Source organism: Vanessa tameamea, chromosome 12 (genome assembly GCF_037043105.1).
Source record: "Vanessa tameamea isolate UH-Manoa-2023 chromosome 12, ilVanTame1 primary haplotype, whole genome shotgun sequence".
NCBI classification, from domain to species: Eukaryota; Metazoa; Arthropoda; class Insecta; order Lepidoptera; family Nymphalidae; genus Vanessa; species Vanessa tameamea.
The window spans coordinates 11,253,552-11,270,008 of NC_087320.1; the positions used below are offsets into that span (position 1 = coordinate 11,253,552).

Sequence of the window (16,457 nt, forward strand, 5' to 3'; positions counted from 1 at the left end):
TTTTCAGTTCTATGAATCAAAATCAAAATATACTTTATTCAATTAGGCTTTTACAAGCACTTTCGAATCGTCATTTAACAAACAATTTTAAGCAATTACTACTCACATTATAAAATTTGAGACGAAAGATAAGAAGTCTTAAAGGCAAAGATTTGTCAAACTAAACCGACGTTTATTATGTAGAAAGAATGTACATAAACACAAAGGAGATCACCATGCCATTGCTTTATATATACCTAACGTCTATTGGAAGTTTCGTACGGGTTGTATTTATGGCTTTGTTTTGCGTACGAAGCCAATAAGTTTGGGAATAAGTGCTCAGTTTCAGCCAGATAAAGGCACTAACGGTTCGTACATGCGATTCTCGCCTTTATTGTCAGAGTAATGACATTTTTACGAGACTTTGATTCAGATAAGAGTATCGTTTGTAATTTTGATGTTTTGAGGAAAGTCGAAGGTAAGATCTTTAAAACCAGATGACAGCAATCCTTGTCTTCCTGCAAGTGGAATCGGTGTGGAGAAATGTTTGACAATTATCTTAAGAACTTAACGGTATAAAAACTAAATTATTTACTTGGTATACCAATCAAAATGGCTACAATGCAAATCCTGACCGCAGTAAATGTCGTGGAGTAACAAGATTACGTGCAGAAATAATAAGGCGGTTTTATAACCAGAAGATGCAATGAAGCGGTTGCTATAAGTTTAAAAAACGCCTTTGGACTATAATTTATAAGTATGCTTCCAGTATACATCTTGTACCATGGACTTGGACCTTTGTACTCTGAGTTTGGAATTAATTGAAATTTAGTTTTTGGCGGTAGGGCTTTGTGCAAGCCTGCCTGTGTATATACCTATCACTCATCAATGTTCTACCACCAAAAAGCAATAGTAATTCATGTTGTTCCATACTATATTTGTGCTGCAGAAGAGGGCTATTCGCGCAATCTATAACGTGGGAGCCAAGGAATCATTAAGGTATAAATTTAAAGAAATGAAGATATTAACTGTTGCTTCTCAATATGAATTCTGTAATGTTTTGTATGTACGGAAAAATATTAATGTTTTTATGAGAAAATGTGATTCTCATAACATTGGTACAAGGAACAAACACAATCTTGTTACTCCTGTTACTCGACTGCATAGAGTCAGTAACTCTTTTGTGGGGCAATGTATACGCTTCTACAACAGGATCCCAGAAAGCGTTCAAAATGCTTCTGCCAAATTTAAAAAAATTGTTAAGGAAGGCTTGTGTGTGAAAGATTACTATACAATTAGTGAGTTTATGATTGAAAGCACACCTTAGAAATGAAACGATTGCCTCCTGGCTGTTTCTATTCATATACAATTATGAATGTAATTCATTTGACAAAAAAAAGACCCGATGAGTTTCTTTCGCCGGTTCTTCTCAGGTCAGGGTGTTCCTTTTTCCGAACCGGTGGTAGTGTTTAATTTGACCATCAATAAGTAAGTGTAATGCTTCTATGTTAAATAAAGGAATTTGAGTTTGAGTTTGTGTTCCGGTTTTAATGGTGTGGTGTGGTGTACCAGGAACATAACATTGATGATTTAAGGAATGATTAATATTTCATACAACGCCAATGTCTTTGCACGTGACCACTAACCATCAGACAGTCTATTGGACATTATTTACAAAAAACATATAATTAGATTTTTACTCTTTTTTCCAATATTAGAATTAAAATCAGTCAACAATTGCAAAAATATTTAATTTGTATTATGTACAAATTTCGTTAAGAACATTCATAGTTATGAATCTAATTAAGCTTAATTCGTATTGTGTTAAGATAAGATCTTAAGTTAGTTATAAGGTGAAAAGCTTTTATTATAAAAAATATATTAATTTAATTACGTTGCTCCATTTTCATTAACACTGCCTTACATAATAATTACAAATAGTATTTCTGCGAATCTAAATGCATGATTTTTTAAAAACAAATCTATTTTGCTATGAAAAATTAAATATAAATGAGTTTGTGCAATTTTATTTTTTCTGTTTTAAATGCACTTAACAGTTCGCTTACAAAACTTCTTTCGTCAAAGCTTGTGTTTGCTATTCTACCGCAGCTACAAGCAATTCTACCGACTTTACGCGTCATTTATTCTTTACATGTTTTTCAATAACTTCTTGGTGTTAGGGCTTTGTGCAAGCCCGGCTGGGTAGGTATTACTCACTTATCAAATTTTCTACCACCAAACAGTAATACTTAGTATTGTGTTCAGCTGGCCTCAGGTAGCCCATTGACAATGTAAGGAATGATATATAATTTTTTACAGCGCCAATGACTATGGGTGGTGGTGACCACCATCAAAAATGTATTACATTATAATAAATAAATAGAGACTCTTCCTCACAATATGTTCCTCATTCTTCCACATAAGATGCCCATATCATGTTAGCCGCCTTCCGCATAACTTCTCGGTTACCGGTGCCACTTTCAAACTTCCTCTTATGTACTCATTCTTTACTCTGTCCATTCGCGTAACACCACACATTCCTCTCAACATTCTCATACATGCAGTTGTCTTTCATTAATCCCTTTTGTGGTCCAACGCTCTGATCCATATAGGACAGCAGGTCAGCAGGACCATGGTCTTATAAATCTTCTCATTAAGTTTAAGGGGAAATATAACATAGGGATCAGAATTCAAAATAAAATGAATCATATCTGAAAAACTTAAGCGGCAAGCACTGGCTTATGATAATATAATTAAATCACCGGTTCTCATTGTAGTTCAAGCACACAACCGCCAGTCAGCCTAATGCAAGCAAAGCGCTCCTGATTATATCCACAGACAATGCCATTATAATATTATGTCATAGTGTTCCAAGCATAGTGGAATAATATTCAATCAAGGTAGCGCGACTGAATTGGATTTAAAATAATTGTTATACTGTCTACTGTAGACTCATTTGTTAATAATTGTTTATTATACTAAGAATATAACACATTATATGTATTACTCGCCCCAATTCGTACGGGTGCAATTTATAAATAAACAAAATTATATGACATAACTTCAATTTATACCCTACTAGCGAACCCCCCGGCTACGCACGGTTGCAATACTGGTACTAAATATACTACAGAATATCATTGCATACAAAGTTGATAGCTTTTTTTTTCATTAGACAATACAAACCGCTATTTCGCTGCGTTTTAAATCTGTAATATGTCTAAATTACATGCTGTAAAGGGCCATGTTGATCTATATTAAACGCACAATGTATTTAAGGTACTTAATTGGATAAGGATGAATACTGTATAAAAAAATGGTTATTGTGCGTTATCCCTAAGGGATAGACATATACCGTCGCGGACTTTTTTGAAGAACATTATTTTGATCTATCTTGTAGGGTTCTAGGTTATAGGGTTATTATAATTAATTTCTACGTGCTTTAATGTGTGAGTGTACATCTACAAACAAAAATAAAAATGTGTTATAAATTTGACTTAACACTTTAACTCCATCGTGGACAAACATTTACGCTAATTTTACACAATGCATCGCACCCTTCGGTCGATTACCTGAGCTATCACAAACAACAGACCATTATTTGCACATAGTAAGCCACGCAAAAAGAAATATACGCTGGCTGCAGTTTCTAACGTTTGCATGTTGATTGTTGTCTCATAGAAAAATAACAATTCACACTAAAATGACTTGCCGTTTGACAATACTTTCTAATATTTCTATCATTTAGTTAGAGTTCGTCAATAAAGGTATGAGTTTACAAAGTTCTTAAATTTACGAATTTGTCAATACTTGAATACTACTTCGCGGATTGTGATAAAATATTTTCTGTACTTTATGGCGTCAAACATTTTTTTTAATTGCGGCCTTGCAAATGGGCCATCTGATGGTATGGACCACTGTTCATAAACATTGGTGCCGTAAGAAATAACCTTTCCTTATATAAAGCGCCACCAATAATGGAAGCCAAAAAGATATGTCCCTTGTGCCTGTAGTTACACTGGTTCACTCACCATTTAAATCGGAACACAACAGTACTAAGTATTACTGCTTAGCGGTAGAATTTATGATGTTAGTGTAGGTGGTACCTAAACAGACGGCTTCACACAAAACCCAACCATCGAGCAGATAGTTCTTAGCTGTGTATGGAAAGGTTCGTTGTCGACATCCAGATATTTCCGTAACATTAAGAAAATAGACATGATCCTTATTTTTTTATTAAAATAATTATTCCATAAATCCTCTCAATATTTTTAAATCGTAATCTCTCATTCGTTGAAAAACAGATAGTGATAAATTCCTTATTTTACTTCTTACGAAGCCAGAACATGCAACAGCCTATATTATTGCGTATTCTGTGTTTAACTTACGTTAAAGAATTAACTGTTGATTTTATTTCCAGATACAATTGTTTTCATTTTTAATATGAACATCTTTTTGAAAAACATTTCATCAATTTTAATATTTTTCAAAATAATTAATTAAATGAATTTAATAACAATATATTTACAAACTTATTGAAATAAATGGCAACACTATATTATTTTAAACAGTTATCAGAATTTTCAATTATGTACTAACTCCCTCACATTACTCCTACAACATCTATGTTATTAAAACGTTTATGTATGTCGCAATCCTTGTTCAATTTAATAGTATATATGTCAGAAGGCACCTGGAGGCTTATTGGAACTCTTTAGCGGTTATTTAACAAAACGCCAGAAATGTGTTGGTCATGATAATTATGTTTGTTCATATTTATGTGTGACACAAGGAGTCCCTCGAGGCAGCATGCTGGGCGCTATTGTATTCCTAATAGGTATTGATGTTGATATTCATTTGTATCAATTAAAATTATGATATGGGAAAAATTATATCTTAAGTAAATTATATTGTTCCGATAATCACAACCGACACTTGGGAAGACTTTTATGTAACCTAGACATATGTAAGATTGTTGCTCACGATTGTCAATTAATTTCTCACAATCTCTAAGAAATTTATTGAAGCAGAATTTGCCATAAGTCTTGATTTAAAAAAGTATTTAATCCTTTGTCGAGAGATCTTATAGTCGTATTTAAATAACCGAGGTATATGAATACAACAAATCTTTTTTTGGCATTATGCCAAGTTATTATAACGCATTTCATTATTTACATCACTAGTGCACCAACACTAGTCCCTTATGCCTCTAGTTACACTTGCTCAAACTAGAACACATCAATATTAATTATTGCTGCTTGGCTGTAGAAAAGATAACAAAGGAGTGTTAACTATCCTGACAAACTTGCACAAAACCAGCTAGCCAGCACCACCTAGTATATAAAAGCAACATCGTAACCTAGATTTATGTAGCTACAGCAAACATACTCTGTGTACAGCCACACATCGTTTTTGACATACTTAATCATACTTCTTTAAACGATTTTATTTGGTCCATTTCTATAAAACAACCTTAATAGAATGAATGATACTCATACTTTTACAAATCCATATATAAAATTGAGATTACTGAACGGTTACTAATTAAGAGTGAATTATGAAGACACTGAATAACTCTTTCAAGTTTATTACACACGCCCAAAAACACGACATTTGTGTCTTAATAGTTTAAACGTTCTATTTTTAAAATCTGTCCTAAAGCTTTGATCTTTCATGATATTTCTGACGAGTTGAGTGAAAAAGCTAAGTTTCGAAGTTCAAAGACATATTTATAATCCTAGAACATTTAATTTATGAGCATATTTCACGAAAATTTTCTTTTAATCAATAAATTATTGAAATTATTTTTTAATTTTCGTATATGAAATGTTCCTAATAAATCTTAAAGTTTATCTCAAATCATTATAGAAAACAGACAGTGAACACTATCCCTACATTTGGACACAATGCTAACTTCTGTCACGAGACGGTCTAAGAATTTCTTTGAAAACCGAGAGACATTTACATAACGATAACACAAAGTGCGGAAACATTGTAGCCTACATTTACAACTCAAAGTGAATCTACCTTTTCTCCTCCCAAAGAAATATCACCTAATGAATTCCATTAAAAATACAGGGTGTCCTGTAACACAGGCGCTATCGGTAATTTTCTTTATGCTGAAAATGCCTACGATTCTTATTACGTAAAACATAAAGGCGATAATGGCTCAACAATTTCACCATCTGCGATCTTTAACACTACAAGCGGGTTTGGAGCGTTGAGGGACATTACTCTTTGCATTTCATTTAACTTTGCGATAAAATGTATTTTTATTGCTATTTCTTTTTTTTTCTTTGCTAATTTAAACGCGCCCAGATTTTATTAGTTGTTTTGAACTTCACAACGTCAGTGGTTAGATGTACAATTAATGGATACCTAACACTAATCTTTTTTCTATTAATTTTAAAATGGCATAAAGTAAATATATGTAAATAATGTATAGTAAATAGTAAAAGTTGTAAATGTCCCAAACTCCCAGGAACGGTACTCCTTACCGTTTGAGGAGAAGGTTATGAGCTTATATTACCACGCTGCTCCAACGTGGATTAGTAAACACACTCTTTCATTCAACATATGTGATTGTCCTCGTTCGTCGAGCACGTGATGAATTATAAGTAAGTAAGTGGGTACCACCTCATCAAATATTCTTCTGTCAAACAACAATCTTTCGTATTATTGTGTTCCAGTTGGAATGTTGAGTGAGCCAGTGTAAAATATAAAAAGTGATGTGAAAAGTGATTTATATTTCGTACAATTATTAACTTAATCAAATGTCTACAGGTAAAGATTACTTAACGTCAAGTTGTTCATTTTCCTTCCTAAAATAAATTAAACAATTTGTACTAAAACATCAAAATTATAAGGACTCGTATATAAAAACTGGCAATACATATTAAGAAATATAGTGTTTAGTTTCCGTAAAGTTACTGTGAATTTAACATTTTAAAAGTGTAATAACTTTAAGAATTCAATTTATGAAATATTAACATTGCATCATATTAATTTGTAATACTTGAAAGTGAAAATTCAATAGCGTATTTTATCATTCTTAAAGAAACTTTTAATTTATAAAGAAATTTGATGAAACAAAATTGTAAATATACTAAAAAGAAATTTACAAATTATAGAAATATTTACAGACCAACGATTACAAATAATATACACTAGGTTGGGTAAACGAAAATATGCTTTTTAATTTTGATCACAGTCCACCCAAAAGTTTTAGCATTACCTGAAATTATTTTTACAAATTTATTCCACTTAAAATATCCTTTTTCTTGTAGAACACTTTTAGCTATTGTATTAAGTAGAGTAGCGCTCGATGCTCCAGGCATCGCCTCGGGTCTTCAAACCTCGTATTGGCGCTTAAAAGTTTATAACAAAAGAATTCATTCTTCTCATACCCACCATTTTCACGGTATATTACAGTTCTGTTTTTGAAGTGAAACTTTTTTGTACGCGATGAGAGTCGAATTTCAAGGTTACGTGCAATGTTTGAAACTTTTATGATTTTTCATCTATTACGTGTACGAATTCCACTCATCATGCTTTTTTATTGCAGATTTTTTTTAATATATTGTCTATATAAATAAAATAGAAATCAAGTACATAATGTTAAATATAATTATAATACTACTAATTATTAAAAGCAACAATTATAAATTATAATTTATTTTTTGGTTATATTCGACTACAAACATTAATTGTCATAGCTTCAAAAACTTTTAGAGATTTTTACAAGAAATCGACTACGTATAAAGTTTGAGAATCCTTGCCCGCTTCTATCTGCATTACGTTAACAAAAAGGGGGGTTAGCAAAGGGGACCTTGTCCTAAATAACTTCTTACTTGAACAAATTTATGCGCTATCTTGAGATGCTTTTAGTTTAGTTTGAACATAAGACGTTGTTTTGGGATTAGCGACTATTTGAGGTTACTAACATGTTTTTCTTAACTTAATATTGTTTAGTCGAGTTTATTTTATGATGTTTTCTTTCTTTTACTTTTGTATTTAAACTTATAGCTTGTTTATTTTTATGTTTTGAATGAATTTATAGTATGTTAGATTTAGTTTATTTTTCTCTGTTCAGGCTTCTATTATTAGTGGCATTGTTTAAGTCTATATTCCATCTCAAGTCATATCATCATCGACTACTATAATGAATCGCTCATACTGATATTATGTGTATGCACACATGTGGTTTTTTTATTAGGTAGGCAGTCTGTCAAATACGCCACCCGATTGTAAGTAGTCACTACTGCCGCCAATAGACGTTGGAATTGTAAAAAAATATTAACCATCACTTAGATCGCCAACCGCCACCGTCTATTCCACCGTACCTATATTTAAGTTTGCTCACTCGTTTTTTAAACCAGAATACAATAATCCAAAAAACGCAGATGGGCTTGCCAAAACCCTACAAAGTAATTATTATATTTCGCTTTTGATGAAATTGAGTTTCAAGAGAAGAATTTAATAGAAATAAAAATATTCAGAACTAATACCACAAATTAAGTACTGGGTATAATCTAACAACAAAGGGTAAATGTTTTAATTGCAATAAATAGAAATAAGATTATGCGAAATAGGACCTTATGTTCCGATTTGTACCGTGTATATAATTTTTAAAATCAGATGTCAAATCTAAATTACGACTTTCAAATAATTGGGATAATTAAGTTGCTTATAATATTTATTTTGCCAACAGGTATTGGTGGTCTCCGAGCGATTGACCTAAGGATATCACCTCCGGTAGTCCAGAGAGGGTCAGATGTGACGTTAGCCTGCCTTTATGAGCTAACGGATGCGCCATTGTACTCCGTTAAGTGGTACAGAGGGCGACACGAATTCTACAGATACTCACCTACAGAGACGCCGGCTACGAAAATATTTCCGTTTGCTGGGATCAATGTTGACGTAAGTATTGAGAAGTTTTATGATTGCTTTATTTTGTTTTAATAAAAATTCATTTCCAATAATTTTAATTAATAATAATAATAAATATAGGACAACATCCCATACATTACTCTGATCCCAATGTAAGTAGCTAAAGCACTTGTGTTATGGAAATCAGAAGTAACGACAGTACCACAAACACCCAGACCCAAGACAACATAGAAAACTAATTAACTTTTTCTACATCGACTCGGCCGGGGATCGAACCCGGGACCTTGGAGTGGCGTACCCATGAAAACCGGTGTACACACTACTCGACCACGGAGGTCGTCAATTTTAATAGAATATCTACAAAATTTATAAATAACAAATTATAGAAATGAACGTGTTTCTACTGTGAATTCTCAAAACAAACTATAGGAGTTAAAACTGAGCCTTACTAGCAGCCATTAGGCGGTTCAAATACTCTTAGGTACATCATCAGATCATCCGCCGGATTCGATCCGAAAGACTTAGTTTTCGATTTTGTATTTCAATACTGGCAAAGTTTAAAATTGATACAACGATTTTTTGCTCTCTAAATTTGTTTACATGCTGACTTTGTTCGCTCATAGGGAAGACCGTGATAGCCAAAGCTAATAAAACGCATACAGCTCAATACACTAGAGTAAAAAGCTTTTTGAGTTGGAAATATTTTCTCTATCGTTGAAATTTTACTAATGACTCTTTTATTTTTTTTTTAAATACTAAAAAAACCAACAATCAATGTATTTTAAGAACGTAACAATTATTCTCATTCTGGGAAGCATCAATATACAATAAAACTACTAACTTTAACGCTTCATAATAATTACAGGCGGCTAACTGCAACTAATTTATTCGTAAGAGCCTGAAACTTAAATAATAATCAATCTAACTTAGCAATGGATTCGATTAGAACTATCTTTAAGCTTAAACACAATTAAAGTTTTTTCATAATTTAAACGAGAACAATCCAAAAATATTATGGCATATTTCTTACCTACCCTTAATTTAATACTTTGTCATATTTTTAGACCCTCAATATAATAAGGGTTCACGTACAATCAATAATGATTAATTCATTTTTTCCTACAACTACCATACTTTTTTAAATAGCAACATTTCTAAATACATGAAGAGATTATTATTTTAAATGCTCTGATCTTTAATCTTTTAATTACGATATATACAGAATGAAAATTCGTGGTGGCAAAAAATGATAAATTCCATATTTTGGTGTAAATGCTTTTTTTCTCTGTAAATCACAATCAAAATTAATTATTACAAGTTAATTTTTCAATGGTACAATTCTTTATACATTAAGTGAACGCTCCAAGCCGCTATAAAACAGTTTGACCAATAAGACCTAATGTATTATCTGAATTAAATAAATCCCTTTGTGTAATCCTACCGTTATGAGATTATTTAAAAATAGAAGATTTTAGATCTTTATTCAAAATCAATAATACGCCAACAGAAAACTCTGATAAAAGTATCGAAATAGTAACATTTTCATATTCTCAATATAAAACCACTAGGTGTGTCATTTCTCTCGGGAGCTAACATTTAGGTTAGGTACAATTTGTCTTACACTTTTGTGAAAGATGTCAAGTTGGTATCACTGAATACTCTAAAAGGGTTGGAAGGGTCCTTACGTGAGTCAAGTTCCTAAATATGTTCTCGCGTTTATCTTTTGGAACGAGTGCTTCAAAAGAATCTTCAATTTAATTCAACCTTTATTGGGATAATCTTTATAAATTTGTCCTCGACTGTTTTTTTTAGAAAATTCAACTGAAATATTTAAAAATTAACAGATCATCTGTAACGACTAATAGTTTCTTATCCAATTAGAAATAATACATTTTTGAGATATCAATTTGTATTTAGAATATTATTTTGCCTGAAAGTCATTGTCGCTCGTTTTTGGTATAGGTTTCTTATGCTCTTAGGGTAAATTTCGGAGCTTAACTTGCCCCATTGTTTTAGTTCGGTTTTACGTGAAAATCATATGTGAAAGAATTGAATCTGACAAATATAAGAGTTTGTTAGGCGACATGAAGTAGAAACACAAATTAATAACACGAATATTCGGTTTTTAGAGTGATTGGAACGCGTGATCCTTGTTCGTGACCCATAAATCCTTTTTTCAGCAAAATCTCCCTAGATAGTAAACATATATTTACCAGGCGAGTTCATGTAAAATACATGCAGAAATTTACAATTGCGTAGCACGAAAAATAAAGCTAATATTAAAATAGAAATACCCGTGTACAAGAAATACATTTACCTAGGAAGAGATTTACGGTCTGTTACGGGTAACGATGAAAATGAAATTCGTTACTGAATGTGGCTATATTTTTCAGCAGAACTTTCTTAAAAACATGTATAGCATAATGTAATTTTTTATAACAAAAATAGAAATGAGCTTTCATAATTTATCCCAACCAAAAGAATTTGCAGAAAATTCAAATTATAATATTATAAAAATGTAGACTAAAATCATAAGTAGAATAATTATGCACTAAAGCTTAGCCCATTGCAGGCTGTTTATAGTAGCGTACATTTTAGACTAAAATTATTTTAAAATGTTAAGTATACTAAGAATACATTTCTCGGTTGCCGTTTATTCAGTACAAAATGTTGAACGAAATTGGTGTTGTCCGAAACAGATGCAGGTAACCATTTATCATTTCGTTGTTGTTAACAACATTTACCTACATTTCTCTTTGAAATAATTAAATTCTTAGTTGAACTCCTCATAACGGTGTAAGGCATAAGAGGCTGAGTTATATTTCCTTACAATAAATATATTAATATTAATGCAATATATCTTCATGGAAAATTTACTGATGATCAGTAAGAGGTAGTAAATATTGTATCATGATCACGTGAATATGGTAAATGTAGGTAGGAAGGGCTTCATGCAAACCCGTCTGGGCAGATACCACCTACTCATCATAAATTATACCGCCAAACAGCAATACTGTCTATTGTTGTTCGGGTTAGAATAATCCAGTGTAACAGGCATTAGGGACATTATACCTTAGTTCCCAAGGTTGGTAGCTTTAGGAATGATTGATATTTCCTACGACGCTAATATCTATACTAGACTTCTTACCATCAGGTAGCCCTTTAGTGTCCGCCTACTTATTCCATAAAAAAACAAAAACTTTTTAAATTATCTGTGCTACAGTATTTATTTATATTTTAAGATATCATTGTTTTAAGTCATACGCTCCTTTTGCAAATACTCGGCATTACCAACGCAAACATTTGCCACGACATTCTAAAACACGCTACAGACACGTGCAAATTTCTGCGCAATGCGAAATGTACTTTTACGCCGTCTGGTTTTTCGTTACTTTCTCTCGTAGCACTTTCATTTTCTGGCATGTGTTCTATTAGCGCGCTAACTCTTGTCTCTTGAAACGTTTACCAAGATACACAAAGAACCCTCGCTTCAACGCGTCTGAACAATATTCAGTAATAGACCGTAATTGTTTTGTTAAGATCCTTTGTTGCACTGACATTTTGGATTAAACAATTAATTGAAATTCCAGATATGATGCACTTAATTTTATTCAAGCCCTCTGTCAAGACTCAAAGCTGCTTAAACATTGTTTATATGCAAATCCTTCGGTTCAGTCTGGGATGGATAGTGTATGTCCTCTCGTATACTAAAATAGTATAAATCAAAGTATCTGCATATCAAACGTGAACTAAATTTAAAGTAATAATATAAATTGGTTCTGAGGTTTCGTATCTAAAATTAGATTAATATTGTGATGATGATGTCGTCCTAACGGCATCGGTAACGGCGGCCCATCTCAAGGGAACCAGTAAACTATGCAGGACATATTATAGTGCACAGGTACCCTCTATATTCCGTCACTCTCATAATCCGATCGGACGGCCAACATGACTGAAAAGAGTTCAAGCGCAAGACCAACAGCTTTACGTGCTTCTGAGAACTGAACTTCTGGTTACTGAGAATTTTTTCGACAGAAAACCCAATAATGTTATTGGGTTCAGTAACTATGAATCTCGGAATCCGAATATCAAGCCACTAGGTAGAGACATTTAAGTCAAGTTAGTTAGTTTTTAGCAACCAGAAGCGAGGTAACACACAAAGAATATCACAAACGAATACTGAATGAAGTAATATACAATGAATTTAGTATTTAATGAAAATCAACAAAAACCAACTGGACACACAGATCATCTACGAGTATATTACCTAATGCTTATTAATTCAAGTTTTTAAAGTGATATTTCAATTTACTGATTGGTTGAATGAAAAATGTCATAAAATGATCCAAATGTTTTTTTTTTTCTAATAAATATTGGACAACATCACATAGATTATTCTGATCACAATGTAAGTAGCTAAAGCACTTGTGTAATGAAAATCAGAACTAACAACGGTACCACATACACCCAGACCCAAGGCAACATAGAAAACTAATGAACTTTTTCTACATCGACTCGGCCGGGAATCGAACCTGGGACCTCGGAATAGCGTACCCATGAAAACCGGTGTACACACTACTCAACCACTTCGTCGGTCGTCATTTTTACTATTATTAGACTAACGAAATTTAAATTTATATCTTAACATACCTGAGCTCTATTAAGATTTCATGAATTAAAACTTGATCCAGGTTATATAGTGTCATTAAATGAAGGCGTCTCATGCACGCTAGCTTAAATTAATGAGCAGAGATGTTTTCATCGTATTACTCATATACAAGTACTTTCAATTTGAATGGATTATTTCTTCTTTATTCGACCACGATGCGGCTAAGAAGAATTACATATTAAATATTCATATTTGTATGTCAGGAGGTGAGTGGTAAATTCTTCAACTATTTTATAAAATTCTATAGAGTTCTTGTTCTTTGGAGTAACTATAAAAATAATGACTAAATAATATCATCTTGAATCTGTTCCCTTACACAGACAGGATATGCGGTCGCTCTCCACGTTATCTTGCATGTGTGTGGCTCTTAGACTATTTTATATATTTTAATAGCATAAGCCGATTTTAGACCCAGTGATTATGGGACGATAGCTGCATATGAAAAATCAGTTATGGTCTCATTTTGAAGAACTCCAGCCGTAGATGTGCAGAAAATTAAAGAGGATTCTTGATTGCAATTTACTAAATTGTTACCATTTAACAAATAATTAAAAAATTTGAAAAAAGTTACTGCCCGGTTAGAGAGCGGTACTTACTATAATAAGTATATGAAAAAAAAAATTAAAAACGTAAACAAAATTAAAGTAAATTGTTTTCGACAAACTCCAATTCTATCTGAGCTAATGTATACTATTTTATATTTAAAAAAAAAACATTTAAAAGAGGTATCATCATTTTGGCGCCAAATGTAAATAAGTGACTTGCAGTTTACAATGAAATGAAATCAAAACAAAACCTTTCATAGGTTTCGAAATTCCAGACCCACCAATGATATTATTATAATAATAAAATATATATATTAATTTTATGAAGAAAATTCTATGTTTGTATTTATTGGATTTCCTTAATTCTAAATTCTTTCATTTAACTATAAAATATAGATTTCGTTGCTTCACATCTGACGGTCGTCCATCATTTCCACGTTAGGCTTTCACGTACAAACCCTAACGAAACCTCTTCGTTCACCTACGAACTTACCAGTGCTATTAATTTAAAATAATCTAGCATTTTATATTTTATAATCCTAATCCAATTAAGTCCAATTAAGAGAACTGACGACGGCATCAAAAATAAAATGAATCGCGTATATTTTTCCTCATTTACGTAATGACGGTGAACTTTATTTCGGCTTTACGTTTGATTCAAGTAAAAAGAGCATTTGGTTTTGAAACGGGCTTGAGAGACCTGGACGATTATAAAGAATCTCGCGTGTACAATAACTAAAGGGTTATGTCAAAGGAGTTCTCACAAAACACCTAGATCATGCTTGCGTGTTACGAAACGACTATACGAGAATTTTCACGAGAGTAAAGCCATATTTCCCCGTCTAAGTTCTGGCAGATGTTCATAAATTTAACCCTTTACTAGTTCTTATTTCAGACGCGATAATAATTTGATGGGTCATTTTACTTTGTTATTTTGTGAACGGGTTAATCCGTCGTAATGTAGTTGTACTGGTTCGAATGTGAAAATTAATTAAAGATGCTAAGAAAAACTAAAAGCTTAAAACCACTATTTTGTTTACAAAATACTATCTAAAATGATTACAATATTGAGATTGAGATTCTTAAGTCCTATTCATTTTGATCGAGATAAATCAAAAACATACAAACAACTTTCTTTTTTTTTAAATACCTAGGTATCCTGGCAAATTGGTCAACTTTGGAAACTAGTACGTTATGTTGCTTACACTGGCTCGCTCACCAATTAAACAGAAACCATATAATATGATTAATATTGGTATATGGAGACAAACGAATACTACATAATATACAAAGAAAAATTAAAACATACATTTTATTACTTACAAATTACCGTGAAATCATAAAATCAACTTCATTGCGTTATTTCAGTGCTGAATTTGTGGTGTTTCTGTTGGAAATATCTTAAAACTTAATTCACTGTATGTTTCATGATACGCTTTGTAACTACGTTATTTTATAAGTACATTGTATATGTTTGTTTATATTCAAAAATGAAAACGCTTAAAACTTATAAATAATACTTATTACGATATACGAATGCTGAGACAGCTAATAGTTACAATAAATGTATCTGTATCGAAAATTGCTTGGTGATCTTGGAAAATAACACTGAGTTTTTTTTTTCGTTCGTTATTTATGTTTGTAATTCATCTTTTGAGAAAGACAACATCGTGAGATATCCTGTGTGCTGGATGAAATTCATCCTCATAATTAAGACTGTATCCACCGAACTAAATTCGAACATCTTAATGGAATAACGAACAGATCCTTTCATAAAGAGGAGAGGAGAATTTTTTGTTTGAAAACGAAACTTTAGCCGAAGAAATAACCAAAAAAAACACCAAATGGCTCTATGGAGCAGAATATGCTGTTTGTTGTTGCTAAAGCTGTTTGACGTTATATTGCATCGATCATATATCCTTCTATCTTTTAAGTCGATTATTGAAGTTTACCTTTACATAATTATGTTAATTTTATATGTTTTTAATATTAAATATTTGTCCACAGCTGGCCAGATCGAATCAGAGTCAGGTAGTGCTAACGCGAGTCAGCTTCGGCCTATCCGGGAATTTCAGCTGCGAAGTCACAGCTGACGCACCTTCTTTCGCAACATCAATCGTGTCTAACACAATGGATGTTGTGGGTAAGTTTTCAGTGTTATTTTTATATTTTTTAAAATTAGAATACAACTCATTTATATTTTCATTTTAACCACGATCGTAGTTTGTCATTTCGTTTGTATATTTCACAAGACTCCTGAGAGATATTAATGAAAAATGAAAATGATATCCGTTGGGAAATTTCTGAGAAAAAATTAACTAAATTTTTTATACTTCGACAAAACTATTATTCATACTTTCACCTTCAACTAAGCG

The 16,457-nt window shown here is 32.1% G+C and overlaps 1 protein-coding gene across 3 annotated transcripts in view; it reads left to right on the plus strand.

Annotated features, from left to right (window-relative positions):
• Nucleotides 1-16,457, plus strand: part of LOC113398483 (uncharacterized) — an 87,033-nt gene that overhangs the window by 56,963 nt on the left and 13,613 nt on the right. For all 3 annotated transcript variants that reach the window (XM_064216526.1, XM_026637237.2, XM_064216527.1), the window contains exons 5-6: nt 8,690-8,898; nt 16,090-16,225. In XM_064216526.1, coding sequence (XP_064072596.1) covers nt 8,690-8,898; nt 16,090-16,225 — 345 coding nt within the window. The remainder of the gene's footprint in view (nt 1-8,689; nt 8,899-16,089; nt 16,226-16,457) is intronic.